The 19,830-nt window shown below is 38.6% G+C and overlaps 1 protein-coding gene across 1 annotated transcript; it reads right to left on the reverse strand.

Moving 5' to 3' along the window:
* Nucleotides 1-303: 303 nt before the first annotated feature.
* On the reverse strand, nt 304-18,132 carry LOC134069002 (glycerophosphocholine cholinephosphodiesterase ENPP6-like). The gene is made up of 8 exons (XM_062524846.1): nt 17,859-18,132; nt 15,254-15,415; nt 13,074-13,185; nt 12,430-12,565; nt 2,886-3,056; nt 2,628-2,765; nt 2,007-2,127; nt 304-1,385 (listed from the first exon to the last, which is right to left on the reverse strand). The coding sequence occupies exons 1-8, from the start codon at nt 18,094-18,096 to the stop codon at nt 1,168-1,170; spliced, it is 1,296 nt and encodes a 431-aa protein (XP_062380830.1). The 5' UTR covers nt 18,097-18,132; the 3' UTR covers nt 304-1,167.
* Between the last annotated feature and the right edge of the window lie 1,698 nt (nt 18,133-19,830).

The following is a 19,830-nucleotide window of genomic DNA, read 5'->3' on the forward strand; positions in this document are numbered from 1 at the left end:
ACCTGTTCTGGACCAGAAGAGGTCGTAGTTAGGCTTTTCTTTCAGAGGAATATAATATATAACTGTAGGCCTATTTATTGTAATAAAGAGAGAACAAATAAGAGTTTATATCAGTTTATCATATCAACATTTATAACATTTATATCAGTTTATCATATCAATTATACAAATAAGAGCAGAACCTGTGGAGGAAATTAGCTTAAAGATCTATAAATACTCAGAGTCTGTTAGGCTAACAGTTCGCATGACTTGAGTAGCCTGTTACCACTGCTAGGCCTAAATAAACTACATAACAACTTCTGATAGAGTAAGGATATTAGCAGACGTTTTATTTTACATTTTCAAAAGTGATGAATTAACTTCATTAATCAGCATTAACATAGGCTGCTAGGTCGTTTGTGCAACGGTTTAAGGGATTTCTAACAAGATAAGGAAAAAACCTTAAATACTTGAGGGAAAATGTTAAGGTGTTTGTGCAACTGATCTTATTTTAAGGGGCCTTAAATCAGATTTTAAGGGAAAACCTTAAGGTGTTTTGTGCAACCAGCCCCAGGCATTCAGGATTTGGAGACTAAGCCTGTGCTCCCAAGAGACAATCAGTTGTTTCTCACACACACATTTATAGGCTACCTTGCATCGTATAATACCATTGCATCATTGTGTCATTACACCTTCTCTGCACACACACATTATTTGGACAATACAACGAGTTAATTAAGAATCAAGGACATTATGAACATTTTTATCGTCATACAACACATGATTTGCCATCTACAGTACACACCAGCTATACTGACACAGAAGTATCAAATAGAGAAGAACTTGAAGAACTAAGGTTAGTTTCCAACAGAAGAATGAATTCGCAAGACAATGGAAGTATTGATTATAAGGAACAGTAGGCCTATATGAGATTGCTTTAACAGAAGAGTCCATTCAATAGTGTAGATCTTACAGAAACACAAGTATCAAATAAAATGTTTAATTCCATCTTGATCCTTTTCCCTTCACAGACTACAGTAGATCAATTATTTATTTATATATCTAACATGGATACTGAGCAACATATTATTTTCTGAAGCACAGAAATAAAGTTGCATTCTTTTCAGGCTCATTTACTGACTGTGTGGCATTGAGGTAAATGCAGATGAAACACAATGGGGATGGATTTTAGTGAAGTGACACATGTAAACATGTGAACAGTCCTATCAAGACCAGGAGGCAGCTGTCCTGGGTTACTGGGACCGCTGTACTGGACTCTCTCAGCATGGCCCTCACGCGGTCGAATGAGCCGTTATTGGGGAGCGGCTCGATCCCAAGAGTATGACACATGACACTGTAGGCATCTACCGCTCTGATTGGTCCAGCACGGAAGTTGCTTTTGAAATCTGTTGAACAAAAGAACTGAATTATAAGCTTGACAAAAAACAACTATTGGTCTTATTTTTCATTTTGCAAGGTAAATGAAGTGCTGATTTCATGGTTTATTTTATGGTATGATGGGATCATATTTTTAAGATAATTATTTTGCGACACCGCCTTCCCATTACCCACAATAGAGGTTTTAAACTGACTGTGACCCCCCCCCCCCCCCAATCGAGGCAATCGAAGGACATAGTGATACCCACCTACCCACAGTGAAAAAAAGGCTAGTTAATGCATGTAGAGGCAACCAGCAATTCTTGCAATTCTGCTTTCATCACCAGTGGGCTACAGACTAGTTGAAAACCCCTGTATTAGTCTATAGTACCACTCTTTGCATTGGTTTTCACCAACTTTGCTGTCATTGGTTCGCTTTGGACAAAGGCGTCTGCTAAGCAACCATAACCATAACCATAATCATAACCATACTAAAGAGCATCAAAAGCAAACTGCATATCTTCCTTATTATGGTGGGTTTATGCTCAAAGAGTAACATAAAGGGATGTAACAAATTTTGTTCCCAGGTAGTAAGTGTAGTTTTTTGAGAAGCAATGGCAACATTGGTTTCAGACTCCCGAGTCCCTTACCTGGGCCTTTTGCTACAAAGAACCCTCTCATCTCAACAAGTTCATTGTCGTAGCCATGTGCACCATGTTTGCCTCCACTGGTACTTGGCTGGAAGTGAAGGTCCAATACGGCCTGAAAAGTCTTGTAAAATGCAATACATTTTAAGCTTTTGAAGGAACAGGATCATGACTACACGTGAATGTGGGAATAGAGAGACGGGAATTAAGTCTAGTCCCAATCATGACAAGGCTATATGCAAAACTTCACAGTTTGACACCTGATTCAATTACTGTATTATGGTGCAAAGTTGAAATACTTTTGACTGACATTGGGCATATTATGCCTTCTTAGTTTAATCTCGTACTCCCTTTCCCACCTTTGTCTTCACATAATATGATTTCCTTTTTATTCATTTCTTCACACACACACACACACACACACGCACGCACGCACGCACGCACGCAGACGCACACGCACACGCACACACACACGCACACACACAGTTAAGAACAGTAGAAAAGTTCTGGGTTGAGACTGTTTCTCCCCTTTGATAGTGATATGAGCACAGAAATAAGGACAGTTAATTAATTCATTAGTCAATTAAATTAAATTACATTAAATGAGCACTCAGAGAAACTTACAGGAGTGATGACCGTGCCTGGTTTGGCTACAAGGGTCAGAGTTGAAACAAATTTCCCTTTTTTGTAATTGAATCGATCAGGGATGTCAGCTCTGCGGTAGGTTGTCATATTTTCCAGTGCACTAAGAGCAGTGAATATCTGGGGGGGGGGGGGGGGGGGGAAGGGGGAGGGAATTATCTTATCCCATCTGCATTATGTTCACACCTTTCTCTCATCAGGAGTTGTAAATAGAGTATAAGGGCAAAAAGAGGATCTCACCTCTTCAAACTTTTCTTCTTTAGGCCACAGGCTCATGACAGGACCAACGTCCAGCACCATGAAGACATCAGACAAATTGATGTGTTTGTCCAGTTCAATGAGGTTTGTGATCTCTGACATGCCGTGATCAGAGAACATGACAATGTTCAGGACATCGCTCATGTTTTTTTCCTGCAACACCCCCCCCCCCCCCCCCCACCAATATGCATTAGTGCATGTGCCTGTTAGCTTCTTTAATTTTCGCATCTTTCCATTTACTGTACTTATCTGAGGCCATTTCATTATTGTTGTATGTGTCAGAGTGAAATGTCACTGGAATTAGGAATGCACGATATTTGGATTTCTGTCGATATTTTCAAACTCATTTGGGCCAATTGTGAATACCGGTTAATTTGTGTTAACCTCTCTTTTTCATTTCCTCTACAGATTTCCTGTAGAGTAAAATATTTGGGTAACACTTTACGGTAAGGGTACATGAATCATCATGAATTCATACATGAATTCATTCATAATTTGTGCATTACTTCATGCCTTACGTAACTGGTCCTTGTAAATGTCTTGATATATGATGGCTTGTGTGTGTCTCTTGAGAACAAAAGAGCATTTTGAGGAGAAATTACATTGTTTTGAAGGTAAAGTGTCATTTTGCAGGAGAATTGTGGAGTTTTGCCCATTGTGTGTGTTGTTTTGGATTTGTGTGTAGAGTTCTGAGAATATGAGGCATGTTTTCAGAAAATGTGTGTTAACAATCGAGAAAAACTGGGTAACACTCCATAATAAGGGTCCTTAATAAATAGCAAACTAATCGTTAACTAACCCTTTGTTAATAGCAAACTAATCATTAACTAACCCTTTGTTAATATTTGTTAATTGTTACTAAAATATCTATTTGCCACAAGTTAATGTTTTTTTCATCATTAATTAAAGATTAGTTGTTTGCATATAAACTGTATGTTAATGTTTTTAACAAATAGAAAGCAATCTATTAACTAATATTGTGTTAATAGTTAACTAAATGTTGTTTTGGCACTAATTAACAGTTTTATTTCTTACATTAGAATGTTAGATGTTTATTTACAAACTAGGCTAGGCTATATGTTAATATAAAAGTTAATGACATATTATTATTAACTAATTGTTATTAAACTGTGTTTCTGCCTTCATCCCAATATGAACCACTCCTCATAGGACCCTTATAATAAAGTTGGTTAAGCTTAATTGATATATAGTAACTAACTATCAGTAGGCTATGGGTCTCTCACACTGGAAACTCACAAGGTTCATCAAGGTCCTGAAAGATGTAGGCTAGCAAATAGATGCGAAAACTAGCCTACACTAAAGAAGTCAGTGCAAATCAATCCTGTATGCAAAGAGGACATTATTATTTTTATTTTATTTTTGCCCATTTTTTATTGCCTGTCTCTCATTCTGTCTTTCTCTCTCATACTCTCCCTCGATCTCTTTCTTGTGCTCTCTCTCTCTCACTCTGTATGAAAGACTCTTATTTTGTAGAGGGTGTGGTTGCCTAGAAACGTCCTCCTGTGTACTTTAGCCTCATGTTAGTTTTCCTAAATTACAGCATTGGTGGAGTCCATGCCATTATGTTAGCAGCTATCACTGAACGAGTTTGCTGCCTATTGCCTACAGTTTGAGTTGTGTGAACACCTTGTGTGCGTGCAAAACACGAAGTAAGTGAAAGTAACCGAGATACTTAGGCTGAGTCATGTGTAGGGCCTGTTGTTGGTGGGATATGGATGTGTGTCATGCTCGTTTGGAATGCTAACTTAGCGTTATGCTAAGCGGAGATTAGCCTTAAGGGAAATTTATACTTTACTTTGGTTAGTAATGTCAATGCATGTATCCTGTCTTCTGTTGTGTGTGTGATTGAGATATGGTTATGTTCATAGAATATAACAGATATCAGCTATTCAGTTCATTTAGGCTATCTTTATGTGACAGTAAATTGCCAATGAGCATTGGATGCAAATGGGGTGCTTAACATGTGGCCTGCCTTGTTTATTAGACAGTGATTATGTGGTACAGTGACCGTATTACTAATTATGGCTTATTTGGTTCCTTACAGACCACACATAACTTTATTGTTGTATGGCAATTGTTGAAGGCAACGCAATAAAAGAAATTAAAGGAAGAAACTGCTTCGATCACGGGTGTGCTAACCGACGCCGCTTAGCCTAATCAACTCCATCCAAAACCAACATTTCCATTTCCAAGTCCTTTCCTCACTAACACTTTCTGTCTTTCTCTCTTTTTCTCACTCTCTGGTTGAACCCACTCACTCTTTCTCTGTTTATTTAATATTTTATACATTCTGTTGTCATTCTAGTTAATCTTTTTTGATCAGTTTAACTATCATTGACTGCGTTTACATGGTCAGTGTTCCAGGAGACCATCAGGTGAACCATCAGTGGTCAGTGTTCCAGTAGAAAGCAAAAAGCTATTTGAGAGTTCTTTGACTTTATGAATAAAGCATTTTCATCCTCCTTCCCAACAATGTGTGCTGAGATCATTCATTTCCAGTGAGAGAGATCCAGTGTAAAATATATGCTATCGTTGATAAATGTTATCATAAATATTTGTAAATGATTAATAATTACTGTTCCAACTTTATTATAAGGGTCCCCATACTGATAGTTATATATTACTAATGTATTCATTAAGCTTAACCAACTTTATTATAAGGGTCCCCATACTAATAGTTATATATTACTAATACATTAATTACGCTTAACCAACTTTATTATAAGGGTCCTCCATACTGATAGTTATATGTTACTAAAGTATTAATTAAGCTTAACCAACTTTATTATAAGGGTCCCCCATACTAATAGTTATATATTACTAATATATTAATTACACTTAACCAACTTTATTATAAGGGTCCTCCATACTGATAGTTATATATTACTATTAATTAAGCTTAACCAATTACTTCAAGGGTCCTATAAGGAGTGGTTCATATTGGGATAGGTAGAAACACAGTTTAATAACAATTAGTTAAATAATAAAATGTCATTAACTTTCATATTAACATGTAGTTTGTAAATAAACATTTAACATTTAATGATGGAAGAAATAACTGTTAATTTGTGCCAAAAATACATTTAGTTAACTATTAACAAATATTAATACAATATTAGTTAATAGATTGTTTTCTATTTGTTAAAACATTAACATACAGATTATATGCAAACAACTAATATTTAATTAATGATGACAAAAACATTAACTTGTGGCAAATAGATATTTTAGTAACAGTTAACAAATATTAACAAAGGGTTAGTTAATGGCTAGTTTGCTATTTATTAAGGACCCTTATTATGGAGTGTTACCATTAGTTACTCATGAGTTCATCATGTTTTGTGGCCCCTCAACTAAAGTGGTGAATAATGACGTGTGTTTAGAGAAAGAGTTTAAGAAAGTGTGTTTAGAGAGTTTGTACAAATTAAGCCCAACAGTCATAGTAGCCTAACTAATGCTTAGTTAATCTCCTAATAATTCAGGAAGGTTTACATGCATGAATTCATTATGATTCATGTACAGAAAAATAAATCATCATGATCATGCTTAACAAACCATAGTTCATAATGATGTAGCCACCATACTTAATGCTTTAGTTGATGCGTTGTTCATGCATGAGGTCATGAATGACATATGGTGAACTCATGAATGAAATATTAAGCCATTAAGTAATGCATAAATCATGGATGAATTCATATATGAATTCATGATGATTCATGTACCCTTACCGCAAAGTGTTACCTAGATATATAATGTTATTTGACATGTTCAAATAATAGTGAATACAATCCTGTTTCAACAGCCAATTCATCTGCCAGGAATATCTGCAAATGCCGATAATACAATTCTTAAGCTGTTATCTACCGATACTGATGTCATACCACTAATATTGTAGCCTGGATGCCAGACCGAAGTTTAGCCCCGCCTCCATTCTTTTTCTGCAGGGAACTTCGGTCTGGCACTGCTCCGTTCAGCTGCTATAGAGCTCCACAGTCCCGCCCACAGCCTTGTCCGGAAGTAAAAATCCAATACAATTTCTCCATTGACAATTGGAGAATAAGCCATAACATCGTAACCGTCCATGGTAGACTTAAAACCAGCTACGATGTGACTAAGCGATTATACCTGCTCATATAGATGTCAAAAGTTAATGGGGGCATCAACCTTGTTTTGAGAAAACAATGCTTTATTCACGATTTAACGAGAGAGTACTACACTACCCGACACCCTAACGTGTAAAACTGGTGAAAGCAGAGCCTTTGATTGGTAGAGATCGCCGTTGCCATGGCAATGCCAAACAAACTGTACTCAGCTTTTCCCGCGCCTATCGTCCATGCTATAGAGAGCCGAAGTCCCGCCCCTTCCGATTGCCTCCATGGGACCTATCTTTGGATTTTTTTTCAATGGCAGTCAATGGAGAAATATAAATTATTTTCTGGTCCCGATTGTCTTGTGCCTTGAATTACCCATATGATGTTTGTCAATTTTAATGACAATTTTTCATGTAAAGACATTTGAAAAGTATGTCGTAACTAGTGAATTACAACATTGTGAAAGATCGTGTTTCCAACGACTACAAACACATCAGTCGCGTTAGTGACGTTAGACCAATTCACAGCCACGGGCGCCAGCAACAGGTCTTATGTGAGCTTCCCCCTTGCCGATGAAAATATCATGAGTCAGAGGATTAAACACATCAGATAAGTTGTATTTCATTCATAGACTGTACAAACACTACTGTTAAGTGACTTAGCTGGCAGCAAGATGTAACCGTTAACTAGCATAATAGCTAGCTAACTAGCCAGCCTCTCGTTTGCTAGTTGGTGGCTCAGTTGGTGACGTGCATCGTTTGAGACGACAGATGTAGTCCACTGAACGGATTCGCACAAAACTTAGATAACTTTTAAAGTCTAATGAAAAACAGAACTTTATTAATGTGAAAAATGATCTTTTAAATTCCCACACATCATATGTGAAATGCACGGTCCAACTCGAACGGGACCAACAAATAATTGTTATCTCTCCATTGACTCCCATGCATAAAAAATCGTAAAATAGGTCCCATAGACCGGAAGTAGAAGGGCGTGACTTCGGCTCTCTATCGTCCAGCTTCGTCTCGCTGGAACTTCAAAACTTAAAATGGCTGCAGGGCTGATCAGGACCGATGTGTGGTCTTCCGAAAAATAACGGTTTTCTTATCTTGAAGGTTGAATTTACTCAATGGAAACGGTAGGAAGTAATCATCTTCTTTTCTCAGATTAATATGGAACCATGTTAAACTATCGTTAGGCTGCAAATGTTGGAAATGTGTGTACGTTTGCAAAGCATCCTGGGATTTGAGTTCTCTATCTCGGAATTTAAGATATGTACACAGTCTTGTACCTTTCGCTTTTTTTACATTTTCTGTTCATTTTTTCACTCGAAATTATAAGTTATATGCTTATGAGTCACATCGTAGCTGGTTAGCCTAAGGCAGGGGTGTCCAAACTTTTTGGCTCAAGGGCCACAATGGGTCTTGGAAATTGACCGGTGGGCCATAACCCCCCCCCCCCCCCCCCCCCCACACCCCCCATTGGACATGTACACAATGCAATATACGTAATGTATATAACTAGTTCAATGATAATAATGACAACGTTATTTTGTTGTAGAAAATACATTCTTTAAGAAATACGGTTAATATGAGGCTGTTTAATTCATTTATAAATGGTGCACTGTCACTTTAAGACTCTTGCCGGTGTTCTAGTTTGACTGGTTTTTATGTTAACTGGTGATATTTGCATAACATCAGTGAATATTCAAAAAGGCCCTGCCTACTTCTTCAACGCGTGCTCTGCCTCCGCCCCTTAGAGTTTGTATTTTCACAAAATGCTTGCAAGTGAGAGAAAATAATGGATAGCATATAGCTGAAAGCATCACCAGTTTATGTCTAATACATGTTCGTCTAAGCATTAATCACACAAATACGACACATGCTATGCTAATAGCAAAGAATGAAATGAAACAATGTAGCCTAGCTACCTAGCGATGGCTGGATTCGAACCGTGGATGTCGTGGACAAAAACATCCCATCAAGAGTGGCTTATACCCCTACAACACGAGCTGCTGGAAAAACAGGGTGATTTTTAACAATTTATTGGGCTTTTAGTCAAAGTTAACACAGGTTAACATACTGTGAGAAATATACGCCTATGTTAACTGGTGATATCACAATTTAACATGGGCATGCAAGTCTCGAAACATAGCTAAAGTAGGCTCATCTTGCTTCAACTATAGCCTACTACAAACATGCATGATCCCTACCACTTTATTCTGTTTTTGGGGTAAAATGAGTAAGGCAAAAATTTGATCATTTCATTGTTAAATTGTGAATCATCTCACAGAATGTCACATGCTTATCTCGAACAGATTTCTAAAAGGCTATGCTTCTCGTAGCCTGTTGCAAAATTCTTCAGATGTATTGCTAATGAACGTATAGGCTATACTTAAATATTGATCGGCTGACAAACATTGTCACAACATAACATAAAGCTATTCATTTATTGGGAAGACCATGTATTAAATATCCTAACTTCATTTCAGCAGATTTGTGGCGCAATGGAGTTATAGGGCGTACAGTTACAAATTTTGACGTTTTAATGAGCAGTTCGAGGCCCAGTGATCTTCATGTTTTTTGCATTAGATATAACGTGTTTCTGTCCCTCAAAATGAACAACGTCTGGAATGAGGTCATGCCCGTTTGTTACTGTAGCCTATGACATAAATCTGTATTATTTAAGGCTTGCATTCCTGTGTTTGCTCATGTCATGAGCCATCCCACATAACGTGGACGTCATGATTTCAGTATAATAAGCTACGCTAGCTCACAGGTTCCCATTGCTTACCGTAGTGCTGTGGTAAAGATGCAGCTCAAAGGATCATTTTGCCCACGCGAGACTCATGTTCGAAACCCAACAAAACCTTGTTGTTTTACTTGAACAATTCCTTTTTCTAGAGCATCTTGTGTGGATTATGCTTAAGCACACCTGCATGAATCGGTGATGTCGGCATGTTTTTGGCAAGATCTTTATTCCCAATTATCTCGCTCACTGCAGCTTCCTGAAAATGTGAATCTCCAGCACTCGAGGGGCGGAGGCAGAGCAGAGCGCTGTTAACAAGTAGGGAGGGTTCTTGTTGAATATTCAGTGATTTTATGCAAATATCACAATCTGAACTGATCACAAGATAACATGGTACACCGGCTCCACTCAGTGGCTGCTGTGCCTAATGACCGTTGCTCAGTAGTGAAACTACTGTTGTCTTCACGTTTTTCTTTTAAACGTTTCTTATAAGAAGGAGATAACAGTTATCAAGAATGACAAGCCAGCTGGTGCGCTCTCTCCCTTTCGTGCGCGCTAAAACACGTTCCCAATTAGCCAATGTTATGAGTAGCCTAACGTTATGACTTATGAGTATGTAACAACGCAAATTAGATTAGCTGCAATAGAGATTTCAAAGAGTATCATCTCTATGTAACATGCTGTTTTGATATTGACATTGTAAACGTTCTCTAAGAAGAGTGTAAAGGAGTTTGCAGTAATGTTAACGTCGTTGCTGGAAAGAAATAGCGAACAGCCAATGAAGTGTGGCGGGCCATAGGCTATCTATAATAAACGTATACATGCTCCGCGGGCCGCACTAAAGTGCGTCGCGGGCCGTAGTTTGGACACCCCTGGCCCAACGCATGGTCTAAAACTCTTTATATCCGAATTTTTCCAGAAGTCAATGGGAGAAATGAATGAGAATTTTACTTCCGGACAAGCACCTCTCTCGGAGGAGGGGCGGGACTGGGGAGCTCTATAGAGCTCCCCAGTCCCGCCCACAGCCTTGTCCGGAAGTAAAAATCCAATACAATTTCTCCATTGACAATTGGAGAATAAGCCATAACATCGTAACCGTCCATGGTAGACTTAAAACCAGCTACGATGTGACTAAGCGATTATACCTGCTCATATAGATGTCAAAAGTTAATGGGGGCATCAACCTTGTTTTGAGAAAACAATGCTTTATTCACGATTTAACGAGAGAGTACTACACTACCCGACACCCTAACGTGTAAAACTGGTGAAAGCAGAGCCTTTGATTGGTAGAGATCGCCGTTGCCATGGCAATGCCAAACAAACTGTACTCAGCTTTTCCCGCGCCTATCGTCCAGCTTCGTCTCGCTGGAACTTCAAAACTTAAAATGGCTGCAGGGCTGATCAGGACCGATGTGTGGTCTTCCGAAAAATAACGGTTTTCTCATCTTGAAGGTTGAATTTACTCAATGGAAACGGTAGGAAGTAATCATCTTCTTTTCTCAGATTAATATGGAACCATGTTAAACTATCTTTAGGCTGCAAATGTTGGAAATGTGTGTACGTTTGCAAAGCATCCTGGGATTTGAGTTCTCTATCTCGGAATTTAAGATATGTACACAGTCTTGTACCTTTCGCTTTTTTTACATTTTCTGTTCATTTTTTCACTCGAAATTATAAGTTATATGCTTATGAGTCACATCGTAGCTGGTTAGCCTAAGGCATGGTCTAAAACTCTTTATATCCGAATTTTTCCAGAAGTCAATGGGAGAAATGAATGAGAATTTTACTTCCGGACAAGCACCTCTCTCGGAGGAGGGGCGGGACTGGGGAGCTCTATTATTCGAGATACACTTCGGCTCGGACCAATCACATTTCACAGGGCGGGCTTTACGTGATGATTGACATATGAACAGCAGTGACGTTCACGGCTGCATGCGTCCTCGTTCAACGAGTTAGGTGTGAGACCATGTTCGCTTAGGTTGATTTTGATTGCAACAGAAACGCTATGGCTATGAATGCATAATTTGTTCATGCAGTTTGGCCTTTCGTTTATCTTAGCTATTGAAACGGAGGTTTTATCACGGATTCGCACAACTATTTCTGAACACTTAGACCAACGAGGATATGTGGGAAAACTTCAGTTTCACTTTCACCCAGTTAAAACAGCATGTTTGGGTGATGTTGTTCCCGTTTGTTTAAAAATGTCTGTTTGCTCGTTGGGTTAACGACACACTTCCCCAGCTGTTCATAGCATATACAGTTTGAAGGAATTATTTTTAAAAACGAAGGAGGATGTTTTCCATAGCCTACCCTGCTACATATTTCTGTCTTAGATTTCGCAGATACTGACAGCCAATAACTTGTTCTGTTTGGTTTGGTCTATCCAATGAGTGCAGAGCTATCCCCCCCCCCCCCGCACTGTATCGGTTGAATCACGCCCCATAATCACAGCTGAATGGAGCAGTTTCAGACTCATATTCTGATAAGAATTGAGTATGACGTCGTCAGGCTACTAATATTGGGCATCCCTGTCAATATTTGCCCTGTTACTTAACCATGACACCCAAAGTTTACTCACTCACAAACACTTCTGGTGCCAACTGCACCCAATACACAGAGAGAGAGAGAGAGAGAGAGAGAGAGAGAGAGAGAGGAATACTTCTCACCACAACTTTTTCATTGAGAGCCTTCATGGCTCTATCCAGACAATGAAGCTCGTCTGAAAGTGACTGAGGCCCAAATAAATGGCCTATCACATCCACCTTGTCATAAAACACGGCAGCCATATCAGCTTGACCATCACTAATGGAAGAACAGGAGGCAGTTCAGCTAGCAACATGTTATCAGTGTCCACAATCAGGAGAATCAACACCATATGCCCATCATGTTTGGCTATGTGCTATGTGAAAACATTGCACATAGTACCTATTATAAGTAAGTATTCATCCCCCTAGATATTTTGCGATATTCCTTACGTTCCTTTCCTTATAGTTTTTGGAAACAATAGAAAAAGGCCAAATTAAATTGACAGTACATTTATGAAAGCAATAACTGCGGAAATATCCAAGGAGGGTGAATATATTTTACAGATCTGTAGGTGTTTCTTTGTGCAATCATATCCAAAAGAATAATGACAAAACACTTGAGAATGCCTTTTGCATAGAGAAACATCTGAGAAAATATGAGTTACAATATAATAAAAAGTATAATGCAAAAAAAGACATTCATCATATTGTCACATTACAGATGGGATCAGATGAACCAAGATAGAACACCGATTGGATCAGTTGAACCAGGATAGAACACATACTTTAGCGCATCAAGGGCATGTTCCATGGCATCTGTCAAGTTCTTCTCAGTTATATTTGGTTTGTATGGTTCACAGAAGGATGGTCTCACTCCTAGAATCTCAACATCACACCCTGAAACACAATTTTCATACCCCAGACATACCAGCACTAAGGATTTGTCAAAAGGATGCCATCATTCTGGGAATGTTTGTAACAGCATACATTCAAACTCATTTTCACATGGCAGCAATGGGCTTAATCAACTACTTCAAACTTTACATACAGCACCTTCCACAATTATTGGCACCCCTGGTTAAGATGTGTTCTTTAGCTTCTACAGTAATAAATTCATTTTTTTCCCCAAATAATATAGGACCACACTGAAAAAAAGCGTAAAATCCAACCTTTAATACAAGTGCATTTATTTAGAAGGAAAAAAAATCCCACATTAAGAAATAATTATTCTTCATAAAATCACCTGTTCCACAATTACTGGCACCCCTAACAATTCCTAGGAAATAAATGTAATTAGAGTATTTCTGTCATTTCTGTCATTTCTACAGTAGTTTACAAAGTCAATCAGAGTATGTAGGAACATTTAATTAGTAATTCTTAACATCCTGTTTCCCTGGGCTACCAATATGACGTGACACAGAGGCCATTTCTCTTCAACATGGGAAAGACAAAGGAACACACCGTTCAAGTAGGCAGATGTGTGTCGACCTTCACAAGTAAGGCAATGGCTACAAGAAAATAGCCACTCGCATACCTGCCCATATCTATGGTCAGAGGAATCGTTAAGAAGTTTAAAACAACTGGAACAGTGGTAAACAAGCCTGGAAGAGGACGCAAGTTTATTTTGCCACCACGCACAGTGAGGAGGATGGTAAGAGAAATAAAAGAATCTCCAAAACTCACTGTTACAGAATTGCATCAAATGGTTGCATCTTGGGGTCACAAAGTCTCCAAAACAACCATCAGGCGCTATCTACATGCCAACAAGTTGTTTGGGAGGCATGCAGGGAAAAAAACCTTTCTCACTCAAAATCGTATGCACAAACGTCTGGAGCGGTACTGGGCCTTCAACTGGGACCGTGTGCTTTGGTCAGATGAGACAAAGTTAGAGCTTTTGGGCAACTCTAAGTGGGTCTGGCGTAACAAAAAGATGAGTATGCAAAACAGCACCTCATGCCCACTGTGACGTATGGAGGATCGGTGATGCTGTGGGCCTGTTTCTCTTCCAAAGGGCCTGGGAACCTTGTTAGGGTGCATGGCATCATGAATGCTTTGAAATACCAGGACATTTTAAATCAAAATCTGGTGGCCTCTGCCCGAAATGCTGAAGATGGATTGTCACTGGGTCTTTCAGCAAGATAATGACCCTAAACATATGGCCAAGTCTACACAGAAATGGTTCACCAGACACCGTATCAAGCTCCTACCATGGCCATCTCAGTTCCCAGACCTCAACCCCATTGAAAACCTGTGGGGTGAGTTGAAGAGGAGAGTGCAGAGGAGAGAAACCAGGTCGTTGGCTGATTTGGAGATTTTGTGCAAAGAGGAATGGTCGAAGATCCCTCTTTCTGTTTTCTCTAATCTTGTGAAACATTATAAGACAAGATTAGGTGGTGTTTTATTAGCAAAAGGGGGTTGTACAATGCATTAACATCAGGGGTGCCAATAATTGTGGCACACATGATTTGATGTAAAATAATTATTTCTTAATGTGGGATTTTTTTCCTTCTGAATAAATGCACTTGTATTAAAGGTTGGATTTTACGCTTTTTTTCATTGTGGTCCTATATTATTTGGAAAAAAAATGAATTTATTAGAAGCTAAAGAACACATCTTAAACAGGGGTGCCAATAATTGTGGGGGGCGCTGTATGACTTTGAGATCAAATTCATGCATGATGGGGAGCCCATGAATTAATTTAATACTTCCAAAATAATAAAAATACAGTTAGGAGTGGCAACAGCTCTGGGTGTTTGAGAAGGATCACTACTGGTTTGCTATGTAAATTAGACTCAAAGTCTATCTGTTAGCAGACCTGTATCTGTCTTTTAAATATTCCATCTTATATATGTTCTTGTTAATTATTGATTATTCCTTATATTCCTTATGATTTTTATTTCATATTTCCTTATGATTGACAATTTTCCTGTTCTCTGTTTCCACCAGCAGAATTGAGTGCACTGACCTGGCCAGTAGTACATGTAGACCCTCTTGTCCAGTTTCTGCATGGTCACCCAGAGCGGCTCGGATCCATTCCACCACAGAGGGTCATCAAGACTGAATTCCGTATTTGGTTTCATGTCCCACATCTTGTTAGCAATCATCTGGTGCACTTCAGTGTATCGGCCTGGTGAAATGAAAGACATGGAAGCTCCCGGGCATAAATTAATGTTTATTATTATTATTATTACAGTTTTTTTCTGATTGCTTAAGTATACATTTTTTGTAACTATTGGCTATTTTTGCAAAACACTACACACAAATCACAAAACCTTTCACCAAATTATCAGAACATTGTAGTTCTCTTGCAAAAGCGAACACAGCTTGATTAACTCTCCACACCTTCATAAAAATGGTGTTTCTGTATCAAACAGTAAACACAAGCCATCATTTACTAAGCACACAATGTTTCAACTACACACTGATGGTATGAATACAAGACACATCTGGCTTTTGCTTTCTCTGTGCACAAGGTAGGCTACAGTATGTCAGTTTGAGGTCATACTTTTGCCCTAGTTCTGTAAACACACAGGGACCCAAACTTCAAGTATTGGTGTTCACACTCATCAAAACAAATACAAAGTCAAAACACAAAATAGTAATTTCACTGAGACAAAAGGACAAGGCACCGGGCTCCTTGTCCTCATCCTCCGAGCTCCTTCACCTCCACATCCTCTTCCTAGGCCTCCTCTAAATATCACTCTTCCTGCTCCCTCCATTGTACTCCACACGGATATCTTACCTGTGCCTTATTTACACTGCTTAGGCTGATTGCAAAGTGAACTAATTATCTTACTGTAAACAGTTTTTATGATGTGACCGTGTGCCATACAGTTGGTAACACAGTGTAGTGACAGTGCTCTTATTGTAATGATAACTATATTACATGAGCTTTTCACTTTAGAGTATTGTTCATTTGACAACCTGTGAACTTGGCAGTAAAATTAGTGTAAGATAGGAATAGGACTGGCCTCCCAATGCGCCGGCTTAAGAATGGGCCCATGATGTTCATTGTGAATTTCATGGGCCTACAATACAAGTCCGTATACCAAAAAATTAAAAAATAGTTTCACCCCTGACTTTAAGTCAGCACCAGTCAGAGGCTACTGTACATTTGTTGTTTTGCACTATCTATAAATAAAAGACGCCCCGCGCACTTTAGATTGCACCACCACATAGATAGAATATGGATAGTGTTGTACTGTACATGAGGTGAACAACATTCTTTTATATAGCTTCACTTATTGTACAAGTGCTGGTCATATAATTAGGATATCATCAGAAAGTTTATTTATTTGAATAATTCTCATTATTTCAGTATTCTAATTTTCTGAGATACTGAATTTTGAATGGAATTACTGACATAAATAAACTTTTTGATGATATTCTAATTATATGACCAGCACCTGTACAGTGGCGGAGCCACAATGCTCTTCGTAAATATTCTCAAGCTCCTCATGAGTCAATACTCCAATATGTTGCAGCTCTGCAAGAATAGTGTCAACCTGTGCTTTTGCTACCAACAGAAAATATATGTGCAACCCACAACCTATACGTGAAAGACTGTTGTTAGATTCTGATCTTACACTAGAGCTTTGACTTTGGCCGCTCAACTTGCTGCAGACCATGCAAAGGCAATAACAGACACACATGTTGCCCCAGTACAAGCAGTGCAGCATACATTCAAACGAATGGGAAGAGGGAACCATGTAAATGTGGTTAGCTCTAATGCACCTGTTAACCAAGGTAGAAAATGTCATTGCTGTGGATCTAATGCCCACTTAGCTAACGAAACAATACAATGCAAATAGACAGGATACTTTTCAAAAGTTTGTCGCTCCCCATATGAAAAAGAAATAGAAAAAACTTATACTGCCAGCAATGTGTTTTATATACAAAACTTGTATGATTTACTCTTGAAAGTGGCCCCTTTCTCGTTTTCCTCATACATGTCATATATAGCCCTTACAGTTTACAAAGTTTTATATGTTTCACACAGATTTACTAAGGATCTTATAATGGTCTTATATGGGACAAGCTTCGAACCCATATGGAAAAGATATAGACAAATCATACACAATATTACCATGTTTTATCTGAATCCTGATAGATATTTATGACAGTGAAACCTTTATAAGATCCTTAGTAAATCTGTGTATGACATTGTATGAGGAAAATGAGAAAGGGGCCACTTTCAAGAGTAAATCATACAAGTTTTGTATATAAAACACATTGCTGGCAGTATAAGTTCTTTCTATTTCTTTTTCATATGGGTCCACACAGCCTCTTGCATGTGAAGTAGACCACATGAGGTTGCACTTCCTATAGTGCTGTACACCTCAGAACATGCTGAATCTGCAACAACTAAAATTACATGTGTGGAGATGAAACTGACATGCCATTTCAAAAATCTTTCATTTATTGTAAAAAATATCATGTTTTTAAAAGCCTCCCTTCCATTCAAATGGGACGCATACAGTATTTCCAGTGCCCAACTGACTGCAAACAGACACATCCGGATAAATGAGCAGGTCTGAGACCCGCAGAGCCTCAGCCCAATGTAACCTTACCTGTCATTAGTGAGTAGTAGTTTGGGAAGGACAGACTAGGGAATTCTGGAGTCAGGTAATCCACTTTCACTCCATTTTCCACAATCTTTTGGAACCCAGGAAAAGTGTCCAGATTGTTGAGGTAGTCATACCGTAAGCCATCAAGGAGAAAAACTAAAAGTTTGCCGCTGACATTGTACTGGCCACTGGCATTTTTTAAGATGCTGCACAAGATGATAGCAATGCAGGTGTATCTCATGATGACCAAACCTTTGAGGCTTTGAATACAGGAACAGATCGCCTCTACATTGAGAGTCTGTAGGATTGAGTTGTGATGTTTCATCTTTAAACAGGTTGAGTAGGTGGAGTAGCTGACGTCCGATCTGGAGTAAAGCAGTGCATCAGGGCGTGTTAGGGTGTTTATGGTGATCAAATTTCAATGTGTCTCCATGGTACTAGTGCTCTAGCATGAGATGAAAAATAAGATAAGAAATACTTTATTAAGAATTTATTTAGAAAAACAGTCATGTTTTTGAATGGTCGTGCATCATTCCCTCAGTTTGCCTTGAGATGGGAGAAATATGGATTTCAATGTTGGACTTCCTGCTTTCAATGATGTAAAATTATTTTTACATCATTGAAAGCAGGAAGTCCAACATTGAAATCCGTATTTCTCCCATCTCAAGGCAAACTGGTGCCTCTCATTTGGGCTTTTATACGTCCTCCCTCGCTCCTCTGGCCTCGATCCTCACTGATCGACATAAAGAATGATGGGGCGAAAACAATGGGATAGTCTATCCAGTGTTATAGATCAGTGAGAACGCCCCTCGAGGATCGAGCATAACACACCTGAGTGCTGCGTTTTCAATTTTGCACATGTGTGCTTACACACCTGGTGGATTAGGCCGCGAGCTAGATAGGCCTACCGTGCACCCCCCCCACCTCCCAACAAAACCATACTTTTTTGAAAGGTCTGGATGTGTAGAATATGAATCTGAATGTTAACATTGAACATTTTGGGATGCACTACCTGTTTTAGCCCTGAGAATAGGGAAACCCTAAAAACCGATTATAAGCGATTCTAACACATCAAGATGGTCCTAGTCAATCAGAACAGCTTTTAAGTGACCTATTACACACTCAAACTTCACATATGAAGACTTAGGTCAAATATCTATCATGCTGCTTATTGGTAGGTGTCTTAAATTATCATAGGCAAAGCCTTATATTGATATAATGAGCCCATTTCATGTATAGGCCACAAAGTAGATACGACTACCATACACTCCCTACCCCCTTTTCTAACAAAATCATGCTCTTGTGAAAGGTTTGGATGTGTAAAATATGAATATGAATGTTAACATTGAACATTTTGGGTTGCACTACCTGTTTTAGCCCTATGAATAGGGAAACCCTAAAAACCGATTATAAGCGATTCTAACACATCAAGATGGTCCTAGTCAATCAGAACAGCTTTTAAATGACCTATTACACACTCAAACTTCACATATGAAGACTTAGGTCAAATATCTATCATGCTGATTATTGGTAGGTGTCTCAAATTAACATAGGTAAAGCCTTATATTGATATAATGAGTCATTTCATGTATAGGCCACAAAGTAGATACACCTGTACCATACACCCCCCAACCCCCCTTTCTAACAAAACCATGTTTTTTTTTAAAAGGTTTGGATTTGTAAAATATGAAACTAAATGTTAACATTGAACATCTTGGGTTGTACTACCTGTTTTAGCCCTGTGAATAGGGAAACCCTAAAAAACGATTTTAAGCCATTTTAATAAAGAGATTATCCTTGTCAATCATAACAGCTTTTAGATGACATATTACACACTCAAACTTCACATAATGAAGACTTAAGTCAAATATCTACCATGCTGCATATTGGTAGGTGTCTAAAATGAACATAGCTAAGGCCTTATATTGATATAGGGAGCTAATTTCATGTATAGGCCACAACCTAGATACGCCTA

This window comes from Sardina pilchardus, chromosome 21, assembly GCF_963854185.1.
Source record: "Sardina pilchardus chromosome 21, fSarPil1.1, whole genome shotgun sequence".
Taxonomy (NCBI): domain Eukaryota; kingdom Metazoa; phylum Chordata; class Actinopteri; order Clupeiformes; family Clupeidae; genus Sardina; species Sardina pilchardus.